At 46.2% G+C, this 14,400-nt stretch overlaps 1 protein-coding gene across 4 annotated transcripts in view; it reads left to right on the forward strand.

The window, feature by feature from the left end:
• LOC110509059 (RNA-binding Raly-like protein) overlaps nt 1-9,802 on the forward strand; it is a 45,538-nt gene extending 35,736 nt beyond the window's left edge. For 2 of the 4 annotated variants that reach the window (XM_036966854.1, XM_036966851.1), the window contains 4 exons: nt 5,754-5,867; nt 5,979-6,115; nt 6,528-6,565; nt 8,860-9,802. In XM_036966854.1, coding sequence (XP_036822749.1) covers nt 5,754-5,867; nt 5,979-6,115; nt 6,528-6,560 — 284 coding nt within the window. In that variant the 3' untranslated portion in view covers nt 6,561-6,565; nt 8,860-9,802. The remainder of the gene's footprint in view (nt 1-5,753; nt 5,868-5,978; nt 6,116-6,527; nt 6,566-8,859) is intronic. The other 2 variants (XM_036966853.1, XM_036966852.1) reach the window with 2 other exon arrangements.
• The last annotated feature ends 4,598 nt before the right edge of the window (nt 9,803-14,400 follow it).

The following is a 14,400-nucleotide window of genomic DNA, read 5'->3' on the forward strand; positions in this document are numbered from 1 at the left end:
CTTTCTCCCTCTCTCCTCCCCTCTCTGTCCTACTCTTTCTCCCTCTCTCCTCCCCTCTCTCTGACCTACTCTTTCTCCCTCTATCCTCCCCCCCCCCCCCTCTGTCCTACTCTTTCTCTCTCTGTCCTACTCTGGCTGCCTCTATCCCCCCCCCCCCCCCTCTGTCCTACTCTTTCTCCCTCTATCCCCCCCCCCCCCTCTGTCCTACTCTTTCTCCCTCTCTCTGACCTACTCTTTCTCCCTCTATCCTCCCCCCCCCCTCTGTCCTACTCTTTCTCTCTCTGTCCTACTCTGGCTGCCTCTATCCTCCCCCCCCCCCCTCTGTCCTACTCTTTCTCCCTCTATCCCCCCCCCCTCTCTGTCCTACTCTTTCTCTCTCTGTCCTACTCTGGCTGCCTCTATCCTCCCCTCTCTCTGTCCTACTCTTTCTCTCGCTGTCCTACTCTGGCTGCTACTATCCCCCCCCCCCCCTCTGTCCTACTCTTTCTCCCTCTATCCTCCCCTCTCTCTATCCTCTCCTCTCTCTGTCCTACTCTTTCTCCCTCTATCCTCTCCTCTCTCTGTCCTCCTCTTTCTCCCTCTATCCTCCCCTCTCTCTGTCCTACTCTTTCTCCCTCTCTCCTCCCCTCTCTGTCCTACTCTTTCCCCCTCTCTCCTCCCCTCTCTCTGTCCTACTCTTTCTCCCTCTATCCTCCCCTCTCTCTGTCCTACTCTTTCTCACTCTATCCTCCCCTCTCTCTGTCCTACTCTTTCTCCCTCTATCCTCCCCTCTCTCTGTCCTACTCTTTCTCCCTCTATCCTCCCCTCTCTCTGTCCTACTCTTTCTCCCTCTATCCTCCCCTCTCTGTCCTACTCTTTCTCCCTCTATCCTCCCCTCTCTCTATCCTACTCTTTCTCACTCTATCCTCCCCTCTCTCTGTCCTACTCTTTCTCCCTCTATCCTCCCCTCTCTCTGTCCTACTCTTTCTCTCTCTGTCCTACTCTTTCTCCCTCTATCTCCCCCCCTCTGTCCTACTCTTTCTCCCTCTATCCTCCCCTCTCTCTGTCCTACTCTTTCTCCCTCTATCCTCCCCTCTCTGTCCTACTCTTTCTCCCTCTCTCTGACCTACTCTTTCTCCCTCTATCCTCTCCTCTCTCTGTCCTACTCTTTCTGCCTCTATCCTCCCCTCTCTCTGTCCTACTCTTTCTCCCTCTATCCTCCCCTCTCTCTGTCCTACTCTTTCTCCCTCTATCCTCTCCTCTCTCTGTCCTACTCTTTCTCCCTCTATCCTCCCCTCTCTCTGTCCTACTCTTTCTCCCTCTATCCTCCCCTCTCTCTGACCTACTCTTTCTCCCTCTATCCTCCCCTCTCTCTGTCCTACTCTTTCTCCCTCTATCCTCCCCTCTCTCTGTCCTACTCTTTCTCCCTCTCTCCTCCCCTCTCTGTCCTACTCTTTCTCCCTCTCTCCTCCCCTCTCTCTGACCTACTCTTTCTCCCTCTATCCTCCCCCCCCCCCTCTGTCCTACTCTTTCTCTCTCTGTCCTACTCTGGCTGCCTCTATCCCCCCCCCCCCCCCTCTGTCCTACTCTTTCTCCCTCTATCCCCCCCCCCCCCCCTCTGTCCTACTCTTTCTCTCTCTGTCCTACTCTGGCTGCCTCTATCCTCCCCTCTCTCTGTCCTACTCTTTCTCTCTCTGTCCTACTCTGGCTGCCTCTATCCCCCCCCCCTCTGTCCTACTCTTTCTCCCTCTATCCTCCCCTCTCTCTGTCCTACTCTTTCTCCCTCTATCCTCCCCTCTCTGTCCTACTCTTTCTCCCTCTCTCTGACCTACTCTTTCTCCCTCTATCCTCCCCCCCCCCCCTCTGTCCTACTCTTTCTCTCTCTGTCCTACTCTGGCTGCCTCTATCCTCCCCCCCCCCCTCTGTCCTACTCTTTCTCCCTCTATCCCCCCCCCCTCTCTGTCCTACTCTTTCTCTCTCTGTCCTACTCTGGCTGCCTCTATCCTCCCCTCTCTCTGTCCTACTCTTTCTCTCGCTGTCCTACTCTGGCTGCCTCTATCCCCCCCCCCCTCTGTCCTACTCTTTCTCCCTCTATCCTCCCCTCTCTCTGTCCTACTCTTTCTCCCTCTATCCTCTCCTCTCTCTGTCCTACTCTTTCTCCCTCTATCCTCTCCTCTCTCTGTCCTCCTCTTTCTCCCTCTATCCTCCCCTCTCTCTGTCCTACTCTTTCTCCCTCTCTCCTCCCCTCTCTGTCCTACTCTTTCCCCCTCTCTCCTCCCCTCTCTCTGTCCTACTCTTTCTCCCTCTATCCTCCCCTCTCTCTGTCCTACTCTTTCTCACTCTATCCTCCCCTCTCTCTGTCCTACTCTTTCTCCCTCTATCCTCCCCTCTCTCTGTCCTACTCTTTCTCCCTCTATCCTCCCCTCTCTCTGTCCTACTCTTTCTCCCTCTATCCTCCCCTCTCTGTCCTACTCTTTCTCCCTCTATCCTCCCCTCTCTCTATCCTACTCTTTCTCACTCTATCCTCCCCTCTCTCTGTCCTACTCTTTCTCCCTCTATCCTCCCCTCTCTCTGACCTACTCTTTCTCCCTCTATCCTCCCTCTCTCTGTCCTACTCTTTCTCCCTCTCTCCTCCCTTCTCTCTGACCTACTCTGTCTCCCTCTATCCTCCCTCTCTCTGTCCTACTCTTTCTCCCTCTATCCTCCCCTCTCTCTATCCTACTCTTTCTCCCTCTATCCTCCCTCTCTCTGTCCTACTCTTTCTCCCTCTCTCCTCCCCTCTCTCTATCCTACTCTTTCTCCCTCTATCCTCCCCTCTCTCTGTCCTACTCTTTCTCCCTCTATCCTCCCCTCTCTCTGTCCTACTCTTTCTCCCTCTATCCTCCCCTCTCTCTGTCCTACTCTTTCTCCCTCTATCCTCCCCTCTCTCTGTCCTACTCTTTCTCCCTCTCTCCTCCCCTCTCTCTATCCTACTCTTTCTTCCTCTATCCTCCCCTCTCTCTGTCCTACTCTTTCTCCCTCTATCCTCTCCTCTCTCTATCCGACTATTTCTCCTTCTATCCTCTCCTCCCTCTGTCCTACTCTTTCTCTCTCTATCCTCCCCTCTCTCTGTCCTACTCTTTCTCTCACTGTCCTACCTCTATCCTCCCCCTGTCCTACTCTTTCTCCGGCTCCTCTGTCCTCCCCTCTCTCTCCCCTCTCAGTCTTCGGATCCTCTGTCCTCCCCTCTCCCTCCCCTCTCACCCCTATCTCTGTCCTCCCCTCTCTCCCCCTTCGGCACTGCTCTGTCTGTCTCCTACTCTTTCTCCCTCTCTCTCCCCTCTCTGTCTTCGGATCCTCTGTCCTCCCCTCTCCCTCCCCTCTCACCCCTATCTCTGTCCTCCCCTCTCTCCCCCTTCGGCACTGCTCTGTCTGTCTCCTACTCTTTCTCCCTCTCTCTCCCCTCTCTGTCTTCGGATCCTCTGTCCTCCCCTCTCATTTCTCTCCCTCCGTTCTCACCCCTATCTCTGTCCTCCCCTCTCTCCCCCTTCGGCACTGCTCTGTCTGTCTCCTACTCTTTCTCCCTCTCTCTCCCCTCTCTGTCTTCGGATCCTCTGTCCTCCCCTCTCATTTCTCTGTCCTCCCCTCTCACCCCTATCTCTGTCCTCCCCTCTCTCCCCCTTCGGCACTGCTCTGTCTGTCTCCTACTCTTTCTCCCTCTCTCCTCCCCTCTCATATCTCTGTCCTCCCCTCTCTCCCCCTTCGGCACTGCTCTGTCTGTCTCCTACTCTTTCTCCCTCTCTCTCCCCTCTCTGTCTTCGGATCCTCTGTCCTCCCCTCTCATATCTCTGTCCTCCCCTCTCTCCCCCTTCGGCACTGCTCTGTCTGTCTCCTACTCTTTCTCCCTCTCTCTCCCCTCTCTGTCTTCGGATCCTCTGTCCTCCCCTCTCATATCTCTGTCCTCCCCTCTCTCCCCCTTCGGCACTGCTCTGTCTGTCTCCTACTCTTTCTCCCTCTCTCCTCCCCTCTCTCTATCCTACTCTTTCTCCCTCTATCCTCCCCTCTCATATCTCTGTCCTCCCCTCTCTCCCCCTTCGGCACTGCTCTGTCTGTCTCCTACTCTTTCTCCCTCTCTCCTCCCCTCTCTCTATCCTACTCTTTCTCCCTCTATCCTCCCCTCTCATATCTCTGTCCTCCCCTCTCTCCCCCTTCGGCACTGCTCTGTCTGTCTCCTACTCTTTCTCCCTCTCTCCTCCCCTCTCTCTATCCTACTCTTTCTCCCTCTATCCTCCCCTCTCATATCTCTGTCCTCCCCTCTCTCCCCCTTCGGCACTGCTCTGTCTGTCTCCTACTCTTTCTCCCTCTCTCCTCCCCTCTCTCTATCCTACTCTTTCTCCCTCTATCCTCCCCTCTCATATCTCTGTCCTCCCCTCTCTCCCCCTTCGGCACTGCTCTGTCTGTCTCCTACTCTTTCTCCCTCTCTCCTCCCCTCTCTCTATCCTACTCTTTCTCCCTCTATCCTCCCCTCTCATATCTCTGTCCTCCCCTCTCTCCCCCTTCGGCACTGCTCTGTCTGTCTCCTACTCTTTCTCCCTCTCTCCTCCCCTCTCTCTATCCTACTCTTTCTCCCTCTATCCTCCCCTCTCATATCTCTGTCCTCCCCTCTCTCCCCCTTCGGCACTGCTCTGTCTGTCTCCTACTCTTTCTCCCTCTCTCCTCCCCTCTCTCTATCCTACTCTTTCTCCCTCTATCCTCCCCTCTCATATCTCTGTCCTCCCCTCTCTCCCCCTTCGGCACTGCTCTGTCTGTCTCCTACTCTTTCTCCCTCTCTCCTCCCCTCTCTCTATCCTACTCTTTCTCCCTCTATCCTCCCCTCTCATATCTCTGTCCTCCCCTCTCTCCCCCTTCGGCACTGCTCTGTCTGTCTCCTACTCTTTCTCCCTCTCTCCTCCCCTCTCTCTATCCTACTCTTTCTCCCTCTATCCTCCCCTCTCATATCTCTGTCCTCCCCTCTCTCCCCCTTCGGCACTGCTCTGTCTGTCTCCTACTCTTTCTCCCTCTGTCCTCCCCTCTCTCTATCCTACTCTTTCTCCCTCTATCCTCCCCTCTCATATCTCTGTCCTCCCCTCTCTCCCCCTTCGGCACTGCTCTGTCTGTCTCCTACTCTTTCTCCCTCTCTCCTCCCCTCTCTCTATCCTACTCTTTCTCCCTCTATCCTCCCCTCTCATATCTCTGTCCTCCCCTCTCTCCCCCTTCGGCACTGCTCTGTCTGTCTCCTACTCTTTCTCCCTCTCTCCCCTCTCTGTCTTCGGGACCTCTGTCCTCCCCTCTCATTTCTCTGTCCTCCCCTCTCCCTCCGTTCTCACCCCTATCTCTGTCCTCCCCTCTCTCCCCCTTCGGCACTGCTCTGTCTGTCTCCTACTCTTTCTCCCTCTCTCCCCTCTCTGTCTTCGGGACCTCTGTCCTCCCCTCTCATTTCTCTGTCCTCCCCTCTCCCTCCGTTCTCACCCCTATCTCTGTCCTCCCCTCTCTCCCCCTTCGGCACTGCTCTGTCTGTCTCCTACTCTTTCTCCCTCTCTCCCCTCTCTGTCTTCGGGACCTCTGTCCTCCCCTCTCATTTCTCTGTCCTCCCCTCTCCCTCCGTTCTCACCCCTATCTCTGTCCTCCCCTCTCTCCCCCTTCGGCACTGCTCTGTCTGTCTCCTACTCTTTGACATAACGGTTTTGGTGAAGTCATAGTTAGAAGCATATTCTTTTCAAGAAACATAATTTGTCTACGTTTTTGTATATTCCCAGTAAAGACCGACCAGTTGGTAACCATCAAACAGGAGCTGTCCCAGATTAAGACCAAGATCGACTCTCTACTGGGGCGTCTGGAGAGGATTGAGAGACAGCATTGCACAGAGGCAGGTAAGAGTGTTCAGACTGTGTGTGTCCTGTTTTGTGTGAGTGTCAGACTAACCTTTAACCTGACCTCATCTTCTCTCTATCTCTCATCCCCCCCTTCCCCCCTTCCCCCAGCAGCCCAGAGGAAACAGGGAGGAGTGTATAAGTGTCTCCGTGCCAAAACAGCGGACCTCTCCGAAGACTTGGAGGCGGGAGAGATGACAGATGAAGCCAACGAGGATGTCTTTGACGATGAAGGCACTAACGATATGGTGAGGAGGCCAAGGGTTATTTTAGGTATTTTATTAGGATCCCCATTAGCTGTTGCAAAAGCAGCAGCTAATCTTCCTGGGGCCCACACAAAACATAATACAGAACGACAGAATACAGAACATCATTAGACAAGAACAGCTCAAGGACAGAACTACATAAAACAATTTTTTAAATGTCAAGTTAGAGGTTAGTCTGTCATCGTACATCTGAAGTCTTAATGGGGTCAAATGACACCCTATTCCCCTATGTAGTGCACTACTTTTGCCCAGAGCCCTATGTGGATGATACCTAAGCAGCATTATGAGTAAGCCACTGTGTGTTGTTAAACAATATACAATGGGTGAGTCTAATCCTGAATGCTGAATGGTTAAAACAGTATCACTGCTTACTGTGTTGTTTTCTTCTTTGCAGATAGAAAACCACTTATCAGACATTGACAATTGAGAGAGGTCAGTTATTACTCAGGTGACATGTTTGGTTCAATTTAAACGTGTTAATTAGAAGTGTTTATTATAAGTGTCAGTGTAAGGGCCAGTGGGTGTAGGCTTTTGTTCCAGCCAAGCAGTAGCGACGGGCATTCCAGATCTTTTGGCTCCGCTCACCGAAAATGAGCCGTCTATTTGGATGAAAAAAAAAACAACATGAAAAATAGCACATTTCATAGCAAAAAAAAATGCAACATTGCAAAAATTGAGCGTGGACCAGAATGAGGCTTTCCCCCCCGACGGCCTATTGTTCCTGCCGTGGCTCAGGAATCACCATCTCCAGGGAATGTTTTTACAACTTACCTACAGATAATCATTGTCTTTGTCCTCCTAAAGCAATAGTAGGATCGTTCCACCAATCCAGTGCCTTTTGAGAAGAGTAAACTTGGTGCAAATTTAAATACATGTACATTTCACAAAAATGTTTCCATTCTGTCATAAAGAGCACATGTTCAACTTAATAAAAAAAAAAATCCATCTCAAGAGGTTAAAATAAAAAAATGTTTACTACAGGGTTGACGATTTCATTTTAAAATCAGCCATATATCCCTGTCTGACTGGGGAATGGAAGCTTAGTGTGAAACAGGGAGGGGCAATTGAATGCAAGGTAAAAAAAAAATAATAACACACATTGTTAAACATTTTTTTTGCCTGTCTACAGTACCTATGGTATCTATGGTTAACGTGACCCGCTCAGTTTTCCACCACAAAAAATGTCCAAAAAGAGTAGAACCAGCTCACCTTCTTTTACAATAATGATGTCTATTTCTTTAGAAAAAAAAGATTGAAAAAAGGAATAGTTTTACTATATTAAAATGAGAGTTCAGTTCATGTAACAGGTGTGACTTTAAAATGAGGAACGGATGTAAATGAATCACATGAAGTAAAAAATAATAATCCTCAGAAATGACTTGTAAAAGCAACAACATAACTAGGGCTTCACAATGATGGTGAAAACTTGACATTTTGGGGTTAAGTGGGTTAAAATATTCCCAGAAGTCACTGCGGGTGCAGGGAGGGACATGTAAAAATACGTTTAGCAAGTCTTTACTCAGAGAGACAAATGAGTGGCTCGGAGACAGATGCAATTCGGATCCTGAGGTTCACTAAAGAGATCTGTTTGTTTACGAACAACCCATCCCTACCAAGCAGTAAGACACCTGATAGCAATGATCAGCAAATCATAGTCTTCTATCAAGACTTTTAAAATCGGGTTTGTTATGGCTTGGTTGGCACAAAAGCCTTCACTGACACTGCGGATAAGAATGGCCACCTATGCTGTAGATCCACAACTCGTTTGACTTAATATGATTAGTCCATAGAATGCAGGGATTAGCCTGGCCCCAGATCTGTTTGTGTTGTCTTGCCAACTCCTATGGTCTGTCTTGCAAGAGCACAAACAGATCTGGTACCAGGCTAGGAAAACAGATTTGGTACCAGGCTCGGAAAACAGATCTGGTACCAGGCTAGGAAAACAGATCTGGTACCAGGCTAGGAAAACAGATCTGGTACCAGGCTAGGAAAACAGATCTGGTACCAGGCTAGGAAAACAGATCTGGTATCAGGCTAGGAAAACAGATCTGGTACCAGGCTAGGAAAACAGATATGGTACCAGGCTAGGAAAACAGATCTGGTACCAGGCTAGGAAAACAGATCTGGTACCAGGCTAGGAAAACAGATCTGGTACCAGGCTAGGAAAACAGATCTGGTACCAGGCTAGGAAAACAGATCTGGTACCAGGCTCGGAAAACAGATCTGGTACCAGGCTAGGAAAACAGATCTGGTACCAGGCTAGGAATTTGCTCCATAGGAAATTGCTGTGTTTTACTTGTCTTTATTTCAAGTTGAGAAGAACCCAAATAGGCAATCATTATCTTCTAGTTTAATTCACAGTTTTTCTAAATTGCCTGTCATTTTTGGTGTCTATAGCAGTAAAATGGCTGTTTTTCAGCAGTTATCTCTGATGTCTGTTGAGCATGTCAAAAAGACAACCTCTCTCCCTCCCCTTTTCCCTCTGCTGGGTCACATTGAAATGCCCCCTGATTTGTCTAATATTTTTGGGGGCAGAGATCAGAGATTTTTTTTATATAATATTGGGGGAAACTCCTTTCTAAGGTTCTCCTTGATTAGGATGAGGATGTTGACGATGACAATAAAAATATATAATGTTTTGGCTTTTACTGATCATGCCAATAACAATAAGGTTCACAATTAAAATAGTTCATCTTATTGTGTGTTGTTTTGCTTCTTGTTCGCAGGGAGGTAAAAATAAAGCCTCATTGGTGGTTTGAAGAATCAATAGACAACATCAGGACCTGAATGACCAATCAATGGAAAAAAGGAAAAGACTCTCAGAGAGAAAGACTCATGGACCAGTGTGCTTGTTTGCCCGTCAAGACACAACACTGTGTGCGTATTGATGCGGTACTACAAGGTTGTACTTTAATTTCATACAATACATGTACCAGACTACTGTATTTTATTCTAGTCATCTAAGAAATGAATTAATGCAGGGTGTGAAAAAAAGAGTTGCTCTCATTGAGTGTGGCTTACATGCACACAATATTGTGATTGTGGATAGTCAGATTAATATAATAGTTAAATTAAAACGTTTACATGCTTTGCAAGAGGAACGATTTCTCTAATAATCCTGTGTACATGGACGCATATGAAAATCAGGCTATCTGATGGCACTCTGATCAATGCCGAAAATCGGCAATCAAAATAAATGTCAGAAAAGCGTCTTCTTTTTTTTAATCGGCATATGCTTACTTTTATTTTGACCTTACACCGATTAAGATAAACAGAGTAAGGATGTTACATGACTATTGTATAATCTGTCTACTGTCATAAATCAGTTTGATATCGAATTATATTAGTGTGCGTGTAAACATGCTCATTGTTCTCAGACTAATAGTTCCGGTTTCAAGGTATTATCGTCTAAAACGTGAATGGCAAAATTCAGAAGAAATGTTTTGTTGGAATTGTGACTTTGCATTTTAATTTATGTGTTGAAACTGTTGTATGGCCACCTATGAAATGGGTTAGGGGACATGAGAAAAAAGGTTTTCGAAATTAGTCTCGCAGGGAGCAGTTTTCAGATGTTTGAAAATGGTAGACCACAAAATTCTGCCATTTTCTTAATATTGGCACTAAAATGTGTGTTATTTAATAAACTACAGTACCAGTCAAAAGTTGACACACCTACTCATTCCAGGGTTTTTCTTTATTTTTTTACTATTTTCTACAATGTCGAATAATAGTGAAGACATCAAAACTATGAAATAACAAAAATGGACTCACAAAAAAAAGTGTTAAACAAATCAAAATATATTTTATATTCTTCAAAGTATGCACCCTTGTCTTGATGACAGCCTTCCACACTCTTGGCATTCTCTCAACCCATGTTCATGTACAATGGCTGATGAGCACCGATATGTTTTATCTATAATTTCTCTTCAAATGACAAGGATTTGCCAGTAGATTGTTGACTTTACTCACGATGACGACTGCTAGCTAAGATTTTGAAAGTATGATGTTGCCATGATCAGTCCACACATAGCTAGCTACCTACGGTAGGTAGAAAGTGATTTGACGTCATTTTATCTGTGGCCAATGACCATGAACCTTCTCGGATGGGCACTTCTAATGTATCTCAATGTCAGCACCCAAGGGGCTTGAATTTGAGAGCTCTACTCTTAGATTTGGCCGAGACGTAGTGTCCCCATGAGTAACAGAACACCGAGTCCAATTACAGCACAACTAGAGAACATTACCAACCCCAATGCTCTGTAATCTCCTCTGGCTGCCCCACCACCACAGAAAGCACTGAGCTAGACTGAAACACCTGCATTTTGGAGCTGCCTTACTCAAGAAAGCAAAAAAGAGATCATGTTTGTATGGAGTTTTCATTAACTCAATGTTTTTTTAAATACAATTTTTACATTGTTTGCAAACTAATATGTGACACGTATCAATGCCAAAATAACATGCAATACAGGCAACCCCCTCATTTTTTATAGCAAAAAACAACTCCAATTTTATTTGTCACATGCCTCGAATATAACAGGTTTAGACCTTACAGGGAAATGCTTACCTAGAAGACGTTAACCAACAATGCTTTGAGAAGTTAAGAAGAAAAACGTGCTAAGTAAAAAATAGATAAGTAAAAAAAAAATGAAAATAAGAGTAACAGATAATTAAACAGCAGCAGTAAAATAACAATAGCGAGGCAATGTACAGGGGGTACCGGTTAGTCGAGGTAATATGTACATGTAGATAGAGTTAAAGTGACCATGCATAGATAATAAACACAGGGTAGCAGCAGTGTAAAGAGGGATCTGGGTAGCCCTTTGATTAGCTAGTCAGGAGTCTTATGGCTTGGAGGTATTAAGAAGCATTTTAGACCTAGACTTGGCGCTCCGGTACCGCTTGTCGTGCGGTAGCAGAGAGAACAGACTCCCCAGACCTGAATCCAATTGAGCACATCTGGGACATCATGTCTCGCTCCATCCACCAACGCCACGTTGCACCACAGACTGTCCAGGAGTTGGCGGATGCTTTAGTCCAGGTCTGGGAGGAGATCCCTCAGGAGACCATCCGCCTCATCAGGAGCATGCCCAGGCGTTGTAGGGAGGTCATAGAGGCACGTGGAGGCCACACACACTACTGAGCCTCATTTTGACTTGTTTTAAGGACATTACATCAAAGTTGGATCAGCCTGTAGTGTGGTTTTCCACTTTAATTTTGAGTGTGACTCCAAATCCAGACCTCCATGGGTTGATACATTTGATTTCCATTGATAATTTTTGTGTGATTTTGTTGTCAGCACATTCAACTATGTAAAGAAAAAAGTATTTAATAAGAATATTTTATTCATTCAGATGTAGGATGTGTTATTTTAGTGTTCCCTTTATTTTTTTGAGCAGTGTAGATTGATTGTACATTGGCTAATAGGACCGATGGTAAAGGTAGATTACCCTCTCGGCGACGGATCCTAACAAGGCGCCCGCATCTTTGTCCACGATACCTCCGTCTCTTTCTCCTGTGAATGACGGGGATGAGGGCCTTGTTGGGCGTATGAAGTAATAGTATTCCTCCAGTACGGGGTGAGTAATCGCTGTCCTGATATCTAGAAGCTCTTTTCAGTCATAAGACACAGTGGCAGAAACATTATGTACAAAACAACGTGAAAAAACGTACGCTTTAGCACAATTGGTTACGGGATCGTAAAACGTCAGCCATCTCCTTCGGCGACATTCTCACAATGTGGGGCTCAAAACAGTTGCCCTGGATGGCGGGTTGCTACTGTTTACAGCTGTCAAATCTGCAAGCGGCTCGTTGCGTTACCTTATCGCGGAGACATCCATTTGATGCAACGAAACCACACTATAATCTTACAAATCCCATGCAGCCGCGTTTGAAAGTCATGCAGCATCGTTACAAGTTCAAACACTCTAATTAGACTGACAGACATAAATCCATAAACCCTAACATCAATGGTTTGACATTTGAGTCATTTCTATTATCGATAGAGCCTACACTTTCTAGCGCCATTTTGAACTTCACAATAACAGTAGGAATAGTAAGGAAGGGAGTGGTTTTGAAAACACGAGCAGCCGCTCATTGCTATGTCAGCTCATACCGCAATTACACCTCCAAAACATCTGCTATTTGGATGTCAGACAACATTGTTTAACGCTCCATCTGACTGAATCCAGGCCAGAGTTAACCTTTTTTTTTTTTTTTTTAATTGTTAAAAATACCTATATCACATTACAAATTTTGAAATTAGAGAATGCATTTGAAACTTCACGCACAGTAAAACTTATTGTAGGACTTAATACTTAAGTATTTTATCGACAGGAATGGTAAAAAAGGTAATTGTGCATTGATAAGCACGCCAAAGATGGCATTGACGATATGTAATAAAATAAAAACGGCACTAAAATAAATAAAGACTAAAATCCTATTTCACGCCTGCTGAATTTGCAAGGAAACCTTTCTTTCATTTTCATTTCAGCACAAATAACAAATAAAAAAGTGGCACTGATTGGCCCATAGAATTAGAGCTCAGAGCGCGCGCCGTTACAAGACCAGCTCAAGTAAGCGGCGGGTGGACGATAAATATCCACCTTCGTAACATGGATAAAGCCTGAGCTGGAATGTGAAGCTAACTGAAGCTGGCTAGCGTTATAAAACCCAGAGTAGATCGTAGTATACCCCTCTGCAGGGTGAGAGAATGCCACTATTTATAAACCTTGATATTATTTGAACTGCTCCAGACACCTGGCTGCTACCTGAGCCGATGTGTTGGTGGCTCGCAGTAAGAATATTTACAGAAAAGGTCCGACGTTAAAGATCGCCCGCTGGCCCGGGGCCAGTGAAAAGTAATGTTGGGCCAGTAAGCCAAGATAGTCACTGGGGCCAGTCCTCAATTTTCACAACTCTGTTCATGATCTCATGTTAAAATGTACATCTGCCTTGTGTACTCCTCCTGCTGCGTCTCTGTGTGTGTGTCACAAGATCAAGAGGCATGTTTGGAGGCTTGTCATTATTTTGACCAATCATACTTGCGTACGCAGATTTGGGTATTGTCACCATTATGCCGCCTTGTAGAGCACACATTCTTTTGAAATGGCTGCGAACCCCAGAGCCTACGAGAGTTCCTTCAGTCATGGAGTCAGCAATAAACATGGGTTGAAAATGACCCAGCAAGAGGACAGATGCACTGTGCGCTCTGTTACGCCATCCTAAGTCCTTGCACCATGTAGCCTGTGTCGTGTCTAAAAGACTAGCTGACGTCCCCATGGCTGGTCCAAACAACATATGCCTTCTGCGGATGAACCAAGGGGCAAATTCTAATTCTCAAGTAGAAAAACCGCATGCGTACCTTTTCATAAAACGGGAGAAATTATGCAGCCAGAAGAATGGATCCAAATACCAGATCGATGTCGCATGCCGAAGGTAAGACCAACACAACTTTAACTAGCTAGCGAGCTGGATTTGAAGTTACGTAATCCACTGAAAATATTAACAAAACCTAAAGATAAACAATGGTGTTTGTTGTGTGTGTAATTGAAAGAGAGACAGAAGGAGAGGAAGACCATACCAGAGAAGAAGACCACACCAGAGAAGAAGATTTGCGTCTCAAGTCTCAAGTCCCACCACATAGCCTGGGTCTAAAGTAACAGTGGTAGGGGTTTTGGAGTTTCTTTTAAAAGTGGTAGATCTGGTGTTTAACACCAACTTGTCCGCCACCACATCCAATGCCTCTCCATCATGGTTCAGCGCATTTGAAGAGTTTAAATGCTTCAAAAGGCATCAATCATCTCATGGGCATCCAAAGCTTACCGGTCTACTGATGCCACTCTCAGGGTACCATACTGTCGTGTCTTTACTATGGTTAATAAATGAGATGACATGCTATTTTCAAGTCGATTACCTAACGTTTAATTATTTGTATTAAATTAATCAGGCAATAACTAACTCATTAGGAATCCGGGGCAATTAGTTAATGTAGAGCGGCTATCTCCCGAATCCACTCTTAAAGATCTTTTATATCAATAGCAGTCAATCATGAATTATTCATTAACTTCTATCAGTCTCATCTGAATGTTGTGAAATTCTTGCTTATCTGCACGAACCCTAGCATAAATTATGAATCAGCAATATACAAATTGGCTTAATTATTTATTTATTAACTAACTAACTAACCACAGAAATACATAACAAACAAACAGTAGATATTGGTTACTAGCAATGATAGAAAAGTCCCTAGTGGGCTAAGCCGATATGAC

Source organism: Oncorhynchus mykiss, chromosome 28 (assembly GCF_013265735.2).
Source record: "Oncorhynchus mykiss isolate Arlee chromosome 28, USDA_OmykA_1.1, whole genome shotgun sequence".
In the NCBI taxonomy this organism is placed as follows: domain Eukaryota; kingdom Metazoa; phylum Chordata; class Actinopteri; order Salmoniformes; family Salmonidae; genus Oncorhynchus; species Oncorhynchus mykiss.